At 43.6% G+C, this 20,373-nt stretch overlaps 2 protein-coding genes across 8 annotated transcripts in view; one reads left to right on the plus strand and one right to left on the minus strand.

Annotated features, from left to right (window-relative positions):
* The first annotated feature begins 3,251 nt into the window (after positions 1 to 3,251).
* On the plus strand, positions 3,252 to 5,926 carry insm1b (insulinoma-associated 1b). The gene has a single exon (XM_044167951.1). It carries the CDS (start codon positions 3,426 to 3,428, stop codon positions 4,875 to 4,877), a length of 1,452 nt encoding a protein of 483 aa, XP_044023886.1. The 5' UTR covers positions 3,252 to 3,425; the 3' UTR covers positions 4,878 to 5,926.
* A 1,988-nt stretch (positions 5,927 to 7,914) lies between these two features.
* Positions 7,915 to 20,373, minus strand: part of ralgapa2 (Ral GTPase activating protein catalytic subunit alpha 2) — a 90,296-nt gene continuing 77,837 nt past the window's right edge. For 3 of the 7 annotated variants that reach the window (XM_044167972.1, XM_044167968.1, XM_044167970.1), the window contains 3 exons: positions 16,658 to 16,779; positions 13,837 to 13,896; positions 7,915 to 10,695 (listed from right to left, as the gene is read on the minus strand). In XM_044167972.1, the coding sequence (XP_044023907.1) occupies positions 10,538 to 10,695; positions 13,837 to 13,896; positions 16,658 to 16,779 (340 nt within the window). In that variant the 3' untranslated portion in view covers positions 7,915 to 10,537. Of the gene's footprint in view, positions 10,696 to 12,777; positions 12,820 to 13,836; positions 13,897 to 16,657; positions 16,780 to 20,373 lie in introns of all 7 variants that reach the window. The other 4 variants (XM_044167973.1, XM_044167975.1, XM_044167971.1 and 1 more) reach the window with 3 other exon arrangements.

Here is a 20,373-nt window from a genome sequence, read left to right on the forward strand (position 1 = left end):
TTATAGGGGAAATGACACTTGCTCTCTGGCCAGTTGTTCCATAAAAACAACAAACATATAATAGTTAACCCATAGCGGAGGAAAACCAAAAAATATGTGAGTACATGCAGATTTATTCAGAAATAAGAGTATAAACACTAACAAACATGCAGATTAATAAATAAAACTGCAACAGAGCAACTAAAAACAATAGAATACGATAGAAGAGAAGAGGAATAGCTTAGAGCTGTTTCCCTCTGTAGAAATAATTTAAATGTGTTTTGGACAAGCTCATATAGAACTATATTTAAAAATCAGTCACTTCATTAAACTATGGCACTTTTGGTCTACTGTGTCATTGTTCTCTTGTTGGTTCCTGCCTGCTCTCAGTTTCAGGGACAAAGGCTAAAGCCGAGGCTGTGCTGTGTCCACAGCCAGCCTGATTAAATCTGGATCCCTCGCTGGCTCTCTCCATGGTGCTGAAAGAGCCCTCTATCAGATTACAACCAGCCAGAATAGGACATCGGCTAATCCATTACAATAATTGATTGACAATGCATTGAAGGTGGCCATGTAGTGAGCACCAATTACAGTCATGTCCTATTGCACTTTCAAATTGGCTTGGGTTGGCAAAGAACATGGAGAAAATCATTCATCTGGGAAGTGCAGGGGGTTTCTCTACATATATGGTGAGAATACGGGTAATCTAATCTTTGTGAAAAAACCAAACTGCTCCACAGCTCCCTCGGTAACTCGGTTAATGTTTGACAGAAACAGCACAGGGAGATGCCTGCAAAGAGTGCAGTGCTTTGGATACTGGAGGTACACTTTCTCTGTCTGTTCCCAGCATTAATTCTTCATCCTGTAGGTGGTGCAATGAAATAAGAACTGGGCTCTGAGGCCAGAGGCTCAGAAACGGATGACTCTTCAACTCAAACTTCTGGTTATGCAGTAAAGCCATGAAGTATCAGGCCTATAACAGCTTAGGCATCAATTTAAAGTGACTATTTGCAGGAAGCTGGAAAAAATGTAGGCTACTACTGTAAAGAAACACGATTTTACGTCACATAAAAAGCATTTAAAAACTTTTATCATATAATAAGCAATTACATTGACAGCATAGCCAATGGGCAAGAGGAGAATGAGAGCAACATTTAAAATCCCATAGCATGCGATAAGGTTTAGGAGGATGTAGTTGAGCCTGCCTTAAAGCAGCTGCAGCTGTATGCTAATTAGACGCCTATGCTTCCAGTCCGCCAGTGCAGCACGCGCCACTGATCAAACACGCGCATGCGTCGGTATAGCCAAGCCCAGCACACCGGCCCACGCGCCCCACAGAAATTATCACGGGGGAAAGAGGAACTCGTTAAAATGCCATCAAAGCTTGTAGTCCCAACAAACCACGACTAATAGATGCAGACTGAAAGAACAACAAGTAACAGGGCAAGGGGAGGCAAACACGAGATACACCGAACAAAACGTTTTGATAACATTTATATTTTAGAGCAAATATAAAGTAATCTAATTAATAGTTTAAAAAAAACGTAATAACGATTAGGTGACGTCGCCTACTTTAAACAGAAAAGTGGGATTTTCGATTAATACTTCTAAAAAAAATGTTCAAACTTAGACACTGAATTAAAATGTTGAAAAGTTGTATCTATTTTTTTGGGGGGGTTTTGTTTTAGCAAATCTGTCATTTAACCCGATCTAACCAAAATAACGGTGTGCTTTCAAGCAGGTGAGAAGGCACGGGGACACAGAGGCCCATTGAAAGGAAGGCGCAGGCCCGCGGCTCAGCTCCGATTGTGTAATTATTTGACTTGGTCATACTGCAGCTTTATGCAAATGAGGGGAACAATGTACGACGATGGAGATTAATTCCTCCCTGGTCTGCTGACTGAAAGGAAAAAGAATGCACTCTCTGCCAAGTGGCGCACTGCAGCCTACATTTAGCCATTATAACGACAAAAAACAGACAAATACACAATATATGAGGTATGCACAGAAACCATAGGGGAGCTGGTCCTATTTATTTGTCGGAAAAGTTGTCTTTGTAAGGCAGACAGGAGGCTGCAGAATCAGACCGTTTTATTGAACCTGAGTTTTGTTTTAATAAATTATTAAGGTATAACGAATCATGAAACATCTTATTCAGTTCAATTCAAAGTTAAATCTCGAAGCTTACACGCTCCTTCCGCAGAATGGGCCTACCAATCAACAATTAACATCCTGAAAACAGCACATATTTGTACAAACAGTAGTTCCGGACTGTATCCAGCAACAAAAGCAGCTTCATTTTTAGCTTTGGATATCTGTGCAGCATTTTGCAACACAAGCCTCGGCTGCGGCCTTCTTTGTCTGGAGCACTGATTCCGCCCAGCACGCGTCTAGCTATGGACCAGATTGGCCGTGAGTCCCGTTTCACAGTTAAGAGGTCAATTTCCCTTTCAAACGAAAAAAGAAAAAAAGACAGGGATATCCAAGCACGGGCAGACGTGGCTATTGTGCACAAAGACCAGAGGGCCTTCTTATTACTTATGTATGCAGCGAGATGTCTGATTTATATGTCGAGTTAAACTACCGAGACAGACACGTGCCCTAAAATAAAGAAACACTCCCTCTATAGTGTTTATTTAAGGCATAATAAATTAAAGGTCTATAAAAAAACTAGCTTATTTGCTTTGGTGGAAGGCCTGCGTAATGTGCGTAAAGGTCGTGCGTAAAAGAGGCTGGAACATGGATAGAGAAAATAAACAACTGTAAGCCGTGTGGCGGTAAAGACAACTTGAAACACTGAATTGAGAGAATCTGGTCTCACAGTTGTGTCTATTAGGCGAATTGCCTCTTTAAACCGCATCACAGCAGAAATGGAAAGAAACAGAGCTTTTGGTTTGTATTTAGCCAAGCTTGTCCCCCGTCTTAATTCAAAATTGTGATGATTGTGGCAGTGACGGACATTTCCTTTTGGCAGCTCCGTGGCCCCTAGAGGAGAGCTACAAAGCCGTGGCACGTGTGCAGTTGTATAGGGGCCCATCAGACCGTAAAAAGAGGAGGGTCCCGGCGTGTGCCTCTGTCGGGGAGGGGCTGAGCGCACACATTAATGTAATAAACCGCCAGTACATCTGCTAAGCTATCTGCACATCCTCCAACGAAATCCACCAAACCCAGGCTCTAAGCCCTCCCACAATCAAATCCACTGGGATCTTGGTTTCATCCGATTGGTCGGGGATGCTGCAACAGGGGGGGCGAGAACAATAGCATCATTCCGGCATAAAAAGAGTGGAGCTATGCCTTGGAGACGAAAACATTTCAGCAACAGAAGGATCGATATACTGGGGAGATAAAGTCCCATAAGCTTCTAGTGTTGCCATATTTTTAACAAACCTGGATACTCGAGACTTCATCCACCTCCCCGAAGTGCCTTTCCGCTGTTACTCGCCAAGATGCCCAAAGGATTCCTGGTAAAAAGAAACAAGAAATCTGCACATGTTTCCTACAGGACTCGGTCAGACGAAGATGACCTCCAGGAGCCACCCACCCCAGCTGCCTTGCAGAGTCAGGCGGACCCCTCCCCGCCGATGTCCGTTGCATCCAGTCCGGACCGCGCCGCAGCATCGCCGGATTTCACAGCAGCTGAGGCAACGGTGCCAAGACTGGAGAAGCCGGCACAGTTCGGCAACCCAGAGGCGGTGTGCCAACCCCTCTACAGCCCCACCCGGCCCATCAGCAAGGAGCACGACAGGGGATATTTTGAGCGAAGTTTCAATCTGGGCTCGCCTATTTCTGCCGAGTCATTCCCGACACCTGCCTCCCTCTCCGGCCTGGACCACCTCCTGTACGCCCCGGTCGACCTGAAAATCGGCACCAGCAACAGCAGCCGCAGCGGCACCACCAGCAGCCTCCCGGCCCCAAGCAACCGGGTCGCCACCAAAAGACCGGCAGCTGACGGTGCAGAGCGCAAATCTAAACCCGCCTCCAAGAAACCCAAAGCCATTAGAAAACTCAACTTTGAAGACGAGGTGACGACTTCTCCCGTGCTTGGTCTCAAAATCAAAGAGGGGCCGGTGGAGATGAAGCCTAGGGCGCAGTCCTCCGGAGGAAACAAGCCTTTAGGGGAGTTTGTGTGTCAGCTGTGCAAGGAGGCGTATGCGGATCCCTTCTCTCTGGCTCAGCACAAGTGCTCCCGTATCGTCAGGGTCGAGTACCGGTGTCCCGAGTGCGATAAGATGTTCAGCTGCCCGGCCAACCTCGCCTCTCACCGCCGCTGGCACAAACCCCGGACCACCGGCGTACCGGCGATGTCATCCGCACAGGGCATCAAACCTGAAATGGCCAAAATGCCAGCGCTAGGTGTCAAGTCAGTCTCCGACGAAGCCAAAGACATGAGTGACAGAGACACCCCGAGTCCAGGTCTGTCTGAGTCGGGCTCTGAAGATGGCTCATATGACTGCCAGTTCTGCGGGAAGAGGTTTAAGCGACAGGCATACCTAAGAAAACACATCATGGGACACCAGGCCTTGCAAAAGAAAGTGCTGGAGGAGCACGGGTTTCAAACCAGCGACCGCGCGGCAGAGCAGGCTCCGGTCTCATCCTCCTCCTCCTCCTCCTCCTCAGCATCATCATCATCATCCTCAGAGGAAGCCTCAAACCAAAGCCCTCTCAATCTGAGCCCGGTGGACTGCCTGCTGTGCCCGGTGTGCGGGGAGAGTTTCACCAGCAGGGCCGGCCAGGAGAGACACCTGCGCCTCATGCACTCCTCCCAGATTTACCCGTGCAAATACTGCCCCGCCACTCTCTACAGCTCGCCGGGGCTCACCAGGCACATAAACAAGTGCCACCCCTCGGAGAACAGGCAGGTGATCCTGCTCCAAATGCCGGTGCGCCCCGCCTGCTAAAGACAACACAAAACTCGTGCCTTTGATGGGGAGAAAAAAAAAAGAGAAACAAAAAGTGGCTTTGGGGTTAAAAAAAAGAGTTTGTGATGCTCACTGCCATAACTTTAGGCCAATGAAAGGCAGGGCGGTTTGATGTTTAAGTGGTGTTTAATGAGGTGTCTTTTCCATGCCAATCAGTGATTGTTGAATGCTTCTCTCTATATTTGAATTACATATAGGCCTATTTTGAGATTTTCTTTCTCAAATTAGTTTATCAAGGGAAAAAAAAGAATACAAAGCGTTAGTTTGACTGTTAAAGGGTATTTTTCTAGGACAGCACATGTGTTCAATGATAGCTTCTAGACCTAAGAAATGTCTTAAAATTCTCAGAAATCCTTTTCCCCATCAAAGCCTTTTGAATTCACCGACCGTGATTGCTCTATCATTGTAGCTTTACACTAGTTTGTGAATGACAGAACTTACCAACTTTGTATTGGTGGGAAAAAGAGTGACTGAAGCATTCCCTGTTTAGTAGAACCACAAATGCCTTTAGTATACAAATAAGCTTAGTCCGACATAGCCTACATACACATCCAAATCCCGCTGTATAACTGCCTTAAAAAAGTCAACATAGACTGTTTTAATTTTGAATGCTGGCACATATTTTATTATTATTATTATTGAAGATTGTTGCAATATTTTTCATCATATGTTTATTTATTTATTTATTCTAATTATTTTATGTAACTTATTGTTGTGTTTGTTGTGACATTTTCTGTGAATCGTTCTGGCAGTTTACATGTCGTATAGCCAAACTGTTTTTTGTTTGTTTTGTTTTTTTTTTTTTTTGGGTCAAATTGACAGTATGAGTTGTGATAACTGTCGTGAGTCGGGTTTTAATCTTTCAATCTCCACAGCTCTTGTAAAAAGAAAAAAAAAACATAAAGCTCTTACCTTAGATGCAATCTTTTTTAAGGACAAGTTATTTTTCTTAAATGTTGGCTTTTATAGCGCTTTGATTGTATGTGTATATCGTTGTTGTCTATCGAAATAAAATATTTTCAAAAGGACACACGTCGCAAGATGGTTTCACTTTTTTCAGACAGTGAAAAAAGTACACGGCGTTAATGAACTTTAGTACTTCGGAAACCTCGCCATATTTCTGGGGGAAGTTTTGTATTACTGACATTGATGAGTTTGGTGACTTTATTTAAGTTTTTTAATGAGTTTTTGTTGATCCTAGTTTTCCATAATGTGTTTCTGTCATTTATTCTCTGTAGGGAAATCTTACTGACTGAGTGACAGCAAAGTATTTCCAATACATATAATCGTGCCAAGATGACTTTAAAATGAATAGCCTACATGTAGAAAATATGAACTTATAAATATGATATGGACTTTGAGATGTTGGAAAAAGGCCTCTGATTTTGTTGTCTTATTTTCAGGACCCAAACTGAAAGTAGGCTACTCTGCGCGCTAATGAAAACAGCAAAAGATCTTTCAGTATTACCTTTATAATAAAAAACTTGACTTCACTCCATTTATGAGTTCATTTTTTTAAAGTAGGCCATTGTATGCATCTAGGACCTTATTTCGTAAAAAATGTAGATACCTTTTCTGTCTATACCACACCGAGACTTTTCAAAGCAGATGAAGTGCAGTTTTGATCCTGCTTTTATGGCCGATCAGGTGGTTTAAAGCTGGTTCCCTAAAGGGGGTCCACGGGCCTCCAGATGTTACCAAGCAAGATAATCATATAATTTCACACTCTAAAAGTTTTAACAATGTCAGCATTCAAACGCCTGTAACTTCTCTCTCCTCTGCAGCATGTCTCACATTGGGTCACACTCCAAAATGGTGCGAATCTATTTACTCGTCCTTAACAGGAAAAAGAAACCTTAGAAGCCCCCTTGGCCAAACCTTTACCTTCGATTGCCCGTTTATCAGACTGATTCGCAGTAAATCATTGCAGGCAGTTGCTCAACAGACGCCGTTTCGCTGCCATAGAGAAGCACTTAGGGCCTAATCATAAATTCCCTCCTTAATACCATGTCAGGACATGACAGGAGGACAAAGAGGTGGTGGATCAGAGCTCACCTCTCGAGCAGTAAAACATCTGTCTGCTTTGGAAGACTCATGCAGCTCGATTTTTGTTGGTTTTCTGCTGATTTAGGACTTATCAGGGCTCAGTTGGCTTCATATCTGACCTCCAGAACCTGTGAAGTCAGTTGTAATTTAGCAGGCAGCTTCCAATTGTGTCACCTCAGACTTATAGGCACATACTGTCAGCATGGAGTTAACCTCAGAGCATTATCACTGATGGTAAAACTTGCTTAATCTGTCATAAGGGTAACAAAAAAAAACCTTATTTTTTTTGCTACTACAGAGTGTTTGTGCTCATTAGTGTGCTACTCTACACCTGTCCAAGGCCGAAAAGAATGACACAAACTTTGTTAAATGAGTGTCACTCCCCCATAAGGCATCAGTGACAATGCATCAAGACAGAGAGATATTTGAAGTGTGAAAATAGACTACAGCCAGTAGTGTAACACATGAAATAATACAATCTGGTAGTAATCACAGGGAATATCAGCCCCTGCCTGTTCTATTGTAAACTCTCTCAGAGTCAGTGATTGTGGCAAACAGCGCTGAGCCGGGTGAAAATGATGTAACATTGGGCTTCTTTCTCACCCTCTCTCGCACACAGTTTTAGGGGGCTCCAATTACGGTCAAGTGCTTTTCTTGCATCTTTATGTGACCCAGGCGTGGCGGGGCATCCGTAGGTGCTGCAACCATTGCACCTGTACTTCCTGGTGAGGTTCCATTATGCTGGCCTCCCCTAAGCAGGGCTGAGCAGCAGGGGAGACAGATGGGAGGAGGGTCAGGTTACCCCTGCTGCTGCTGCTGCTAACACTGCCGGGCCAGGGTCAGAAAGCACATGGTAACAGCACCATCATGTCAGCACAGGCACACACAGATAAGACCCACACCCACTACAAAATCTGAGGTTACACAATTAGCTGATGTGTTGTTGAGAGGGAAAAACGACAAAGATGCATAGAATTTCAAATTGATTTAATGAAATGTTTCAATTTTCACATTTCTAATAAAGATAGCAGAACTTCGGTCGTTAAAAACAGTTTGATATGTTGACAAGTAATGATGAAATCTTCAAGCTTTTTTTCCTCTTTCTCTTATACAAAGATTATATTACAGGCATTAATATATTTATATTCAGAGAGCGCTGAAGCCCTCAAATTTGACACAAAATGTACAAGGATTTCTAAAACGAGAAGAAAAGCAAAAACATACTAGGACTAACACTAGCTCATTTTCTTCACGTATATAAGACACACAATCCTTATCTTGGTACAAACTAACATCTCCAGCAACTAAGCCACCAAAGGGGGAGCACAGACCCCTTCAACAGACATCTATAACCTACAATCTTTAGATCAGCATCCTGGGTGGTTCCTTCAAGTGGCTTTTGGAGAAAATAAAAACCTGATGTGATCCAGGCCTATATGTCTATACATTCTTCAAAAAAACAAACAAAAAAAAAACAAACAAACAAAAAAAAAAAACCCCAAAAAAACCAAAAGCCCAAAAATGGATCTGTCAATCCTCCTGCTGTTTGGATTCCCCATTTTCTGCTCAGGGGGAATGAACAAACAAAAGGAGGCGAGATGTGAGAGAAGGAAGAGAAATGACTGGAGAGCATGGGGAAAGTAAGGCATAGTAGTGCAACAGATGGGGATAGTGTTGCAGCTTGGGTGGAGCCCTCAGAGTGTGTGAGTGTATAGTGTGTGTGTGTGTGCGTGGGGAACACCTGGCTACCGTGACAACCTGAGCGGGCAGGTTGGAGAAGTGAGAGCGCTGGGCCTGGCTGTTGCTAGGAGGGCTGTTAGAGTTCAGCTCTGGCATGCCACCTAAACCCAGCCCCCGTGGCCTCGGGAGGCGTGGGGAGAGGATCATGGGAAAGAGGAGGAGCTGGTGCCACTTGATTCCATTCATGGATAAAGACGGAGCAGCACACCGCCTATAATAAAGACTAAACAGAGAACCCCACGATTCCAAATCCATCTGTTGTTGTTTTTGTTGTGGGAAGCGCAAGACACTGACCTTTAGAGGAGCAGGGGAGGAAAACACTTTGCTTTTAGACTGCTAACGAGGAGATGTGATGCAGGGTGGCCATGGTTTGTCTCAGACAATGAAGAAGACTAACTAAAATCTGATTATGGGGAGTGGAGGTGGTGTGGGACAGCATCTTAGGGGACAGACATTACACAGGCACTGTGAAAAACTCCCTCAGAAACTCACACACACACACACGCACGAGCACGCACACGCACACGGAGTTAAGATTCACCTGAGGCTCTGGTGGTATTTTTCCTCTAAACAGCACATGAATACATAATCCAACACGGCAGCAAAATAATTCATAAAATAGTCCTTTCTATATACATCTATGCAAACAGACATCAGCAAATTAAACTTAAAGCAATTTACATCCAAGAACAGAGAGAAACATTCGATGCTAGTTAATCAATGACAGTGAGTGCAAAAAACGTTGGTCGGGAACGTTGGAATGTCGATGTCTCAGCTTCACAGGACAGGGAAACTGATAGCAGAGGAAAGAGACAGGAGGAACTTATTCAATTACCGGACATGAGCCTATGTTAACGACATCAGAAAACAATTACAAACGCAGTCTTTTCTCATTCCAGCAGAGTTGCATAAATCAAATCATGACACAATCCATCGGAATTCATTTAAAAAGGAAAATTAGAGTGATAAAAAAGAAAACCCAGACAAATTTCTATTCAGCTCATGTTAGAAAGACGTCATTGATTGTCCACTCTGGGTTCAAAACAATTAAAAAGCCTCTGACTGCATGTACTACAGGGACTCCGTGCCCAGGAAGTCTGTGTAGTAGTGCAGCAAGTTTAAATCATTATGGATAGGTATTCCCCATACATCAATCTTTTCTCCTTAGGGAAATGGTCCACAAATACGGTCCAAACGGGCCCAAACGAGCAGGACAACATCATCATCATCCTGTCACTAACTGAAGTGGTATCTTTGACACAGAAATGGTTGTAGCAGGTGCAAAAGGAGGTAAAAAGGCGGACACATTTATAAATGGATACCAATCTCTTGTGCAGTTTCAGCATAATGCCATTTACAGCTGTGCCATTCAGTGCTTTGTCACATTAAATGTTGAGATAGATGAGCTATAGAAACAGGGCAAAGAAGTCTCCCATTCCCTTACTATAGTAAGAACTTTTTTCTCCAGTGCATCAAGACTGCACTAGAAAGTGAGAATAAAAATGACAGGTTGCTTTAAGACTTCTCTGTCAAGTCTTCCTATGTCGCTGATTCTTAAGCTGAAACCACCAGGATGAACATAAATAGCTTAGTCACACGTTCATCTCGGTTAAGCAGTTAAACACCACAACAAATGGAAATGTATAAACGAAATCAGTGATTGCCACTTAAATTAAAAATTGCAATATGCTCCAGTTACATGTTTATATGACCCAAAACAAAACAGAAGAAAAACAATACATGCCAAAAAAACAAAACAAAACAACAAAAACAAAAAACAACAACAACAAAAAAAAAAATCTCTTGCAGTCATGGCTGGGTGTGTGAGGTTCTTCGAGAAAAGATTGAAGAGCTCAGTTGGAGGATTTGCTTATAGCGCTGGCTGACCGGCGGAGTTTTCCGGAAACTCGGTTCTTTGTGGCACGGGGCATTGTGGGAGAAACCTGGTCGATGGAGTCCGTCGTTCCTGTGGTATTTCCAGCTTCTGTGCTCGCGCTGCCAGTGAAGGAGCCTGGGAGAGAAATGGAGGGAGAGTTTGTAGACAGAAAGAAAAAAAGACAATGATGGAGAAAGACAGAGCTGATCAGACATGGTAGGGGTTCATTGGGCTTTGTGTGATTGCTGTTTATCCCACCATGCTTCGTCATGCATGTGGCTGCTCCCACAACCAAGATTACCCAGTTCATAGGATTCTCACCGACATTCACAAAACTTACAATGCAAACTGTAAAAAACAAGTGTTAGGATTTGAGTTTGTTTCTCCCCTAAAAGCCATTAGAATAAAGAATTAAGAAAACGAATAATATATTTCAGAAATGACATGCCTTTTTCACATGCTGAAGAAAAACAAAGCTTGTTAAAAGAGAAGCTGCCTTTCTTCCCAATACAGTTTTTCCAGATACTTATAGGATATAAAAAATGAGAGGTAACCTTTGTAGCTACAGGCAAAAAAATAAATAAAAGCAGTGTGACAGCAGAATGCTTTGAATGAAAATAAAATTACACATTATGCTCTTGTTGTGAACATGTGGAGCCTTCCCATTGTCGAACATTGTCCTTTTTCAAAAAAAACTTCCCATCCATGATTACGGGATGGCAAACAGTAATAAGCCGGGAGGTGGGCATGAAATGCTGGTGAGGACAATAAAGTATTGTCAACGTCGCCCTGACTTCCTCAGTGTGCCCTGACCAAACCCAAACCGTGGGCCCCCCACCGCCTCTGCCCCATGCCTCGAGTTTAAACAACTTTTCTGCTTTGTCGAGATGGCATCTGGTTGCCTATTTTCTTTCCTATCCTTTTATTTCCTGCCATTTTTCGGAGGCGTCTCAAGTTGCAGCGGCTAAAAGGAATGGCAGATGGCTGGAGTAACAGACACTCAGCAGCACAGTGGACACTGGCAGCATCCAGGGCCACAGCTCACTGGGAGAGGAGGGCTGGGCTATGGATGAAACATTGGGTGTGTGTATTGTGAAGAGCTAGAGGGGAGGTAAGGGGGTCCGAACATGCATTCTCAAATCTGCATATGAATATAAAAAAGGGACGGGCTTGGCTAAAAATGTGGGCTGGCCTCATGGACAGAACAAATCCTGCATTCCCGTATTCTTCGACTCATTCCTACAGTAAACACTTTGTTTTATAAACTAAACTCCAGCTGCGTGTGCAGTAAAGACACATGATAGACAGGAGGAAGGCAACCACCTATTAAAGCTAATATACACACACAATAGTGTGGTACAGTTCACCACCCACTCAACAGACTTCCCTTTTCGTTTAGCGGCCATTAAAACATGCTGCACTAAACAGTCATCACTCCCACTGTGGCACTTAATGACTGTGGTTGCATTGGTTTCTAAATGATGTTCTTCCCTGTATGGCCTTATGTAAGAATTCATTTTCATAGTAAGTTACGGAGTGAAAAAAGAATCCAGATCCAGAAGAGGCTAATATGTCGTTATTATTGTCATTATACCCCAGCATTTCCGCTCCTTACTTAGCCCAAACTGCCTTATGGTGAGGTTCATTTCAGATGGGAAGAAGAAGGGAGAGAGTGAAAACAAAGAGGGTCTTTAAATGGCCCTGCGATCCCATTGGTCCCCTCTGCAGCAGTTCAAACAAGGCTTTAGATGACAAAGACGTCTTCCAGTGCGGCAGGTGTTAGTCTCATAGTCTGCCCCAGGCAAACAGGCACACTCCAACAGGAGGAAATGAGGGGGGTGGAGGGATTGGGGAAAAAAAGGAAAGCAAGAAAAGAGAAAAGTGTTTGCTGGGGAAAGAGATAAAGGCGCGCCACATGCAGAAGCGAGGGCCAGAAGTGTAGCCGTATTGTTCATGCTGCTACTTAGTCAGGTGCTAATTGTCCCCACTGTGCGTCACTTTCAATTACCAGCCTGGCCTAAATAGTAGGACACCCCCCAAATAAACAGCCTGGTTTCTCTGTCCCCTTCCCTTTGTCAGAGCACTCAGTAAATAAAGCTTGGTTAGTACTGAATGAAAAAAGGAGGGGTGGGGGAAAACAGCCAGGATGAGTGAACGAGCGAAGGGTAGATAGTCCGCTGGACGGAAAACAAGCTTCCGGTCTGACTCGGGGCTTACCTTCGCCACATACAGTATTTGGACCTTTAAGATATTTTTAATCTAAAAGGGAAAAACAGAGTAGAGCATCATGTGAGAGAGCAGTGGACACACTGACACACACCACACCACACTGCAGCCGAAACACAACACAAGGCTGCTGAAAAGTCAGTGATTTGAGGGTTGGAGTGGAGGGATATTCAGGCAGCTTGTGCGGCGTCGAGGTTAGTTGTCACTGGAAGGTTTAAAAGTCAGAAAAAGTTAACTGATTAGGGTGATGAGTTAATCAACAAGTGGCATTTTTCTGAAGATACCTTGAAGGCCACAATATCCATGATGGTACCTGATGAATCTGTCCACTTCACAGATTTCAAAAGTAAGACACTTTTGAAATCCAAAGCGTGAACGGTGGGCAGTTCACATGGCAACAGCAGGCTGAGAAACATTTACCACCAGTGTTACTACTAGAAAGGGTTAGGGTGAGAAAGTAAAAGATGCTGGGGAACCTCAGAGGGTCACAGGAGCTTTAAAGTAGTTTTATTCACTAGAGACAAGTGTTGCTTTCTCATGTGCAGTTATTCATTTTGTAGGAGGATGAACACAAAATAACAAAACAATAAAAACTGCGCAAAGCAGTGCAGGCGTAACACAGTAAGTGCAGAGCACTGTGGATGGAGTTTGTATGACGGATGGGTTAGCTCATGCAGGAAGCCACGATGCTAGTCTGAAGTTGCAGGATGAGAGTGAGGTTGCATTCAGGATCATGGAGGACTGTAGGCTGTGGAGGATACTGACAAGCCAAAAATACAAAGAGAACTGGATGATGGGCAGGAGAGGGCTGAGGTTAAATGCCTTACAGCAAAACTGGTGAAACACTGCAGGAGCGCTTCATTTAGCAATTAGCATGCAGAATCTGTACTTCAATTCGAGACCAGCTTTGCTTTTACATAAAGGCTGAATCAGGCGCCAGTTATTTGATGATGGTGTGGTTCACAGTGACCTAAATGACTGAATGGATGCGTGTTGGTGGGTTGTGGCTGGGCGTCATGCCTAGTGTAGAGGAAGCAGGCAGAGTCTTACAGTCCAGTTTGGCCCAGGGGTACTCCATGTCCCAAACCATCCCCGGCCAACGCCTGCACGCTGTCATGGAGCATGGATGACATGTTAGTGGCAGCAATGGGAGCCAGAGCAGGATGGACGGACAGACATATGGATGGACCAAAGTTGCGCACGCACGCCACACACACACACACACACGCACGCACGCACGCAACACGCACACACACACACACACACACACACACACACACACACACACACACACACACACACACACACACAAGGCATGGAAGGAAAGTAGCACATTTCAGAAGGGTGAGAATGAGGAGCAGTGTCAGCCAGCCATCACTGCTACATTGAAGCTATATGCTCGATGGGACACAGAGGATCAGGCATGATATGACTACAACCATAAAATATACTTAAATGCATTATATATATGGCCTAAAGCATTAAATACTTCATTCCTATTTGTTTTAGCTACAGAGCAGCCTATAATTTATAAATACAGTTGGTAAGAATGCATGAAAAGACAAACAACTGTGAGTAGTTGCTAGAGTTGACTGATAAAAAATGAATCAGCAAAAATGTTGACAATTGAATAATTGTTTAATTATAATTGCCATTTAAAAAAAAAAAGCCAAACCAATACCAAACATTCACTGCTTCTAGTTAATCAAATGGGAATTTTGCTGGTTTTCTGAATACCTTTGGGTTTTGGACTGTTTGAATAGGTTTGCTTAGGATCATTGGAGAAATCATGAAAGATTAGTTGCAGCCCCAGTAGTCACACCTGGAATGTTTGTGTTTTGTTATGCACACTTCAGGTTTTACATCTTAAATTCTTGATTTTTCTGTTAAATTATGTTAGGTTCCTTTAAATTTAGAGGAAATAACTTTTCTTTCACACTGTATGACAGATTCATACTTGCTTGTCCCAGAACTTCAGTGAAGCTATATTATGCTTAAACTGAATAGTGAAATATTCAAACCCAAGATGCCCCGTTTCCATGGCTGAACCATAACATAAAATAGGTATATTCTAGATTTTCTGCATCATTTTATATTTTGCTAAAATTCATTAAGAAAAATGTGCTAACTTTCAAAACTCCTCGAATTAAAATATAGTTCTGTGGGTTTGAACACATTTCATCCACATTTTATAAAGATGGATCCACCAAAGAACCTGGTAGTATTTCAGAGGTTAAACGTTCCCCTTCATCAGAAGATTGCCAGAGAAAGGCGATCCGTGAAATTACTCAACAGCACTGTTATAATAGTAAACCTACAAAGTGACTGTGTTACAGGATTGTATGGAGCAAGTGAGTCCTGGGTAAAACATGAATGGAAAGACACACACATACAAACCCTCACATTAATCTATTTACGCACATAGATTCCGGAGAAATACAAATCGCCGTTCAGAACAAGTTTCCGCAGCAGTGAGGGTGATACAACAGCCTTACAGACTTCATTATGTTATGGCCTCTCACATTAGCCACAGCATTATTGAGACAGGCTTGACAACATTATTCTTGAGCCTGGCTAACACATCTCTAACCCCTCTCTGTCCAGCCACAAAAGAAACCATGGTTGAAATAGTCCGCAACATCAGCTAGATTTTCTTCCTTTCTCTTTTGCCCTCATTAGCTCCCCCTCTTCTATATTCCTCTGTCCTTCCCTAAGCTGGTTTGGTGCTGGGGATGAGAGGAGATGACTAGAGGCCAGTCTGGGGAGATTTTACACCCCTGCAGGAGAGATGGGCAGTATTGTAATGTGGCTGACCACCTCTTGCCTGCCTTCAACAGCCTGATTATCACACCTGCCATCTGAGAATCTGAAGTCCTACACACACACACACACAGACACACAGTCTAGAAAATTCAAACATTTAATTCTCACATGCCAACATACAGGATAAAATGTTACATACACTTTAAACCAACCTTAAAACATATAAGCACTGACAGATTTGAAAATGACAAGATGGTAAGGTATTGTGGAGTGCTTTCCTTGTCAAAACAGAACGTGTGTCGAAATCCAATAGAGTGGAAAAGTGCAATCCTGTATTGATTTCAGTGCTGTTGCAGATCGATTAGAGCTGGTACAAGTAGGAAGAACAAGATAAAACACATTTTCTATTCTGTTCATCATGGACTGATAAGAGTGCTATGCTGACATCTGCAAGCTGCTGTTTGTTGGTCGGATCTCTTATGTGTTGGTGAAGGAGCTCATAAGGACGCCCACACACACACACACACACACACACACACACACACACACACACACACACACACACACACACACACACACACACACACACACACACACACACACACACACACACACACACACACACACACACACACACACACACACGCACTCTGCAACTGCCATTTAACAAGGCTGCTTATATTCATAGGAAAGTAATTGCACGAAAAAGATGCAGTTTGAAACAAGAAGAGATGAACAAAGTAGCGTGAGTGGGGCTTGAGGAAGTGGAGAAAGCAGAGTGTTTGAAGTCAGTCGGAGAGCGTGAAGAGCTGGGCCCGTCGTTTGATATTCATCAGTGAGCGTAGGCGTGGAAGAAGAGCAGAGAGAATGAGGGGGGTGGAGGGGGCAACAGAGGCAAACAGGTGTGTTGTGCAGGAGGAGGAGAGACTGATACAGAAAAAGAGGCAAGAAAAGAGATGACGAAGACGGGGGAAAGAAGGTGTGAGAGGAAAATGCACATGTGATGAAGCAATAGTGGGATGGAGAGACAGAAAGAAAAGGGGCAAAACAGATGGAGTGGAAAGAACATAAAAAGGAGGACAGAGGTGCAGTGTGGTTAATTTCTCACCTGTCCCACTCATTGGATATCCAGGAGAGGGGGAGAAGACCTGCGAGGCAAAGTCTTCGAAGGTCATGACCTCTCTGTGGTTCTGAACAATGGCCTCCAAGTAGAGCGCCCGCTCCTCATAGCTGGTTAGCTTTCGTTAAGGAACAAAACATAATGGCATGTAAGCAAGGTATAGTTAGCCTTTGCCTGTGAATAAACCTAATACTCACAAAATAATTACATTTCACAATATCATCAAAACATCCATCGGTAAACAGCACAATTTGTCAGTTAGGAACAAATCATAGCCACAGTTACAAATCACATTTTTTCCGTGCTGCACTGCATATACATGTACTGTGAGAGTGAGCTGGGAGAGCGAGAGGCAGCTTTACCGGGCAGGGCGGCTCCACCATCAGCAACCCAGCCAGAAGCAAAGATGGAACAATCAGCCATGCCACACAGCCCCAAATGAGAAAGCAGTCTCCAAAATAATCATAAAAAAAGAAAGAACGAATACATCACTACTGGCGTGATGCTCCAAACCTCTCCTCTCCCCCCTCGCGTCCCTCTCTTCTCTCTAATAGAACCCCTGCTGCAGGCAGCATGTCTAGGACCACCCTCCCCGATGTGCTGCCTGCCACTTCTCCGTGCCATCAGGGGGAAAATTGGAGCCATTTGAAATTCAGAGTGACAAGCAGTGACTGGAGCCTGGGCAGCCAGCATGCGGGATGGATGGCCGGATTTGAAATGGGAAAGCTCAAATTAATAAATAAATAAGTCTGCAAAATGGCTGCCGGGTGAGAGTGGAAAACATTCTCATGGCTATTATCATATCATTATCATAGATAGTATATTGTTCAAAGTCTGTTGTGGAATGGAGGCAAGTGCTGGATAAAATATGGTGCAAGGAACTATTGGAGTAAAAAGGTCTATCTGATGGCATAATGATAATAAGCCCTTTCGAGATTTAACTGTGTGTGTGCATGTTTAACAATGAGTCTGATTATTCTCATGGCTGTCTGTTGAGGCTATGTTTCATTGAGAGACGACACCTAACAAATTGCTTGACAAACACATGCATTCTCACTCTCTCTATTTCTCACACACACACACACACACACACACACACACACACACACACAACTCTAGTCACTCAACACAGAGGCCCCCTCCCCCTCATCTCATTATGACTGCCAGGGTGGAGTGGCACTAGGCTGTTGCTGACGCCAACGCTGAACCAGGCTGAGCTGAGATAGGCTGGACTGGGCCGAGAGGCTCTGGTCTGGGTTAGATAGATAGGACGAGACAGTGACTGGGCAAGGGGCCTGCTGTGGGCACATGCCGCCACAGCGGGGGCCAAGGCAGCCATGACCAATGGCTTTGAGGGAACCGTGGCAAAGCGGGGGTGACGGGCACCTGAGCCGGGAGGCACCAGAGGGTACGATGGCCAAGCTGCTCACAGGGACAGACAGAGATGGACAGAGGGCAGAATAAGACAAAGGGTAACAGAGGAAGACAGGGAGCAGGATGTGTTTGTATACTTGTGTAAATGGTAGTGATGTTCGGTTCCACACGCCCTATGAACCAAATAATTACAGTCTTGTAAGTCTAATATAGTCTATTTACACTCCAGAAAGCACAGAAAAATACTGCTGAGGGTAGGTTAAAATAAATATGTTCCTCAAACAGAAATACTTGACTTGTTCTATGTAAAAAAAATTAGGGAAGTCGGCTCAGAGATTTGTTTTGGCATTTTGTTCCAAAATGAGATTCTTGGATAAAAGCAGAAATATTTGTACACTTGTCAGGACAGAACACCAAGAAATCAATTAAAATAAAAGCTCATATTTTCTACCTCAAGTAGAAAAAGAGAAATGGAAAGACAAAAAAGCAACAACAATTAAGTAGACTGTAAGACCTGTCAACAAATATACTGTATCTAATTGACCATTCTCTACAAGGCCAACATCTCCATTTCAAAGAAGCAGAGCAGCATGACTTTAAGCACATAAGAGCACTTCCCTCTTGAGCTCTATATCAGTCTTCCAGTCATAGCCAGACATGCCACGTCACTGTTTTCTGTCACTTGCTGGAAACTGTATTGGACAAAGAGTGGGCATCCTGGTCTCTGCTGCCATGGTAACTTGGGTCACAGCTCTGTGTGGTGGGTCATATCCAGGCTTTTATGGATGACAGACAGAGAGGAAAGATGTTTGTAAAAGAACAAAATGTGCCCAGATAGGTAATAAGTGGAAGGACTTAATGAAAAGATATGACAGAAGTTAGAAGGAAGCCGACAAATGAAAGACAAGGAAGGATGAGGAGAGAGAAAGAGAACCTCGGCACAGCGTGGGTCAACAGAGCCATATGGCTGTCCATTATCAGAGATGCAGATGACTGGAGGCCTGTTATTGAGATTCCTAAAACAAATATTGACTCCAGCTGGAGCAGACGCTCTCTCTGACTCTGACACACGCCTCTCCTTCACTACTTCCTTCCGCTGCCCTCTATCCAAGTTAGACAAATGGATTATAGTGAGTGAGAAAAAAACTTCAAAGAATAAAAATGAAGGGAGATAGTGTAGAATTATCGAGAGAGGAGAGAAAATATATGAGGCTGCCAGAGGGAAAGACAGGTGGTGAGGGAGGGAAACTAATAAAAGGTATTTTGGAGATGAGTGAAAGCGAGAGCCATAATCAGCTCGCTTAAGTAAATGTACGATGCTATCTGTGGGTAAAAAAATTGCTGCACAAAAAGCAGACCTGATGCACAGTGAGGGGTAATCTTGCCTTCTCTCTCTCGCACTCCCTCATCTTTCTGCTTGTCTCTAATTACTAAGCCATGGGCACAGCTTGTTCCCCTGCATATGCACAGATGCTGCAGCCTCCATGCAGTAACTTAATCAAGGGACACGTCCAGAACAGTGACGTAAAGACTACGTCCATGTCATGGACACCAAACCCGCTGACACTGACCTACTTTTGGGGGGAAAAAAATAAGCTGCAGCTACTGCTGATGAGTGCCTGGCTAAGCTTTATGTTTGTAAAAAACTTCTCTGGAAAGATGGATCACAAAATACAAAATGTTATACTTTATGAAAATGGTATGTGTTATGAAAGCCTTTCTGATGAACTGTATTACTGTATCACATAAAGCTTCACTATATTTAATGCAAAGAAAATAAAAAATCTCATAAAGCTAAGGATGAAATATATAAAAAGGAAAATGCAGACAGTTCTATATTTCCACAGATGGACTGCAACTTAAGTCACCCGTGACATAACTGTCATTTACAGCTGAACTGGGTGGACAAGCAATACAAGTCAGTGTGTGTGAAGAGAGTGTGTTGCGCCACTTTGGGAATTTCCAAGGAACCCCTACGTTCCAAGCAGTTGCATTCCTATTAAGAAGAAGAGAGGGAAACCAACGTAATGTCTATGGAGTGTGGCAACCATTGGGATAGTAACGAGAAAAAAAAAAAAAGTAAAACAACTTTAGTTAGAGGACTGATATCTAGAGACATAGAGGCTGTGGTTCAGAAGTTATGAAGGTGGGGAGAGAGTACTGGCTATAAAGAGAAAAGCACAAATCCAGTCTATTGACTACAACATTTACACACTCACTCTTATTTTTTGTCGCCAGTGGTGACAAAGGCAGTGACTTACGGTTGGCATGTGGTGTCTGAGTGTAGGTGTGTATCCAAAACTCATACACTAGTACACAAACGCACAGGT

The sequence above is a fragment of the Siniperca chuatsi genome, linkage group LG15, assembly GCF_020085105.1.
Source record: "Siniperca chuatsi isolate FFG_IHB_CAS linkage group LG15, ASM2008510v1, whole genome shotgun sequence".
Taxonomy (NCBI): Eukaryota; Metazoa; Chordata; class Actinopteri; order Centrarchiformes; family Sinipercidae; genus Siniperca; species Siniperca chuatsi.

Coding starts and splice junctions, on each gene's coding strand:
- insm1b (XM_044167951.1), top strand. CDS start 3,426: ATGCCCAAAGGATTCCTGGTAAAAAGAAACAAGAAATCTGCACATGTT.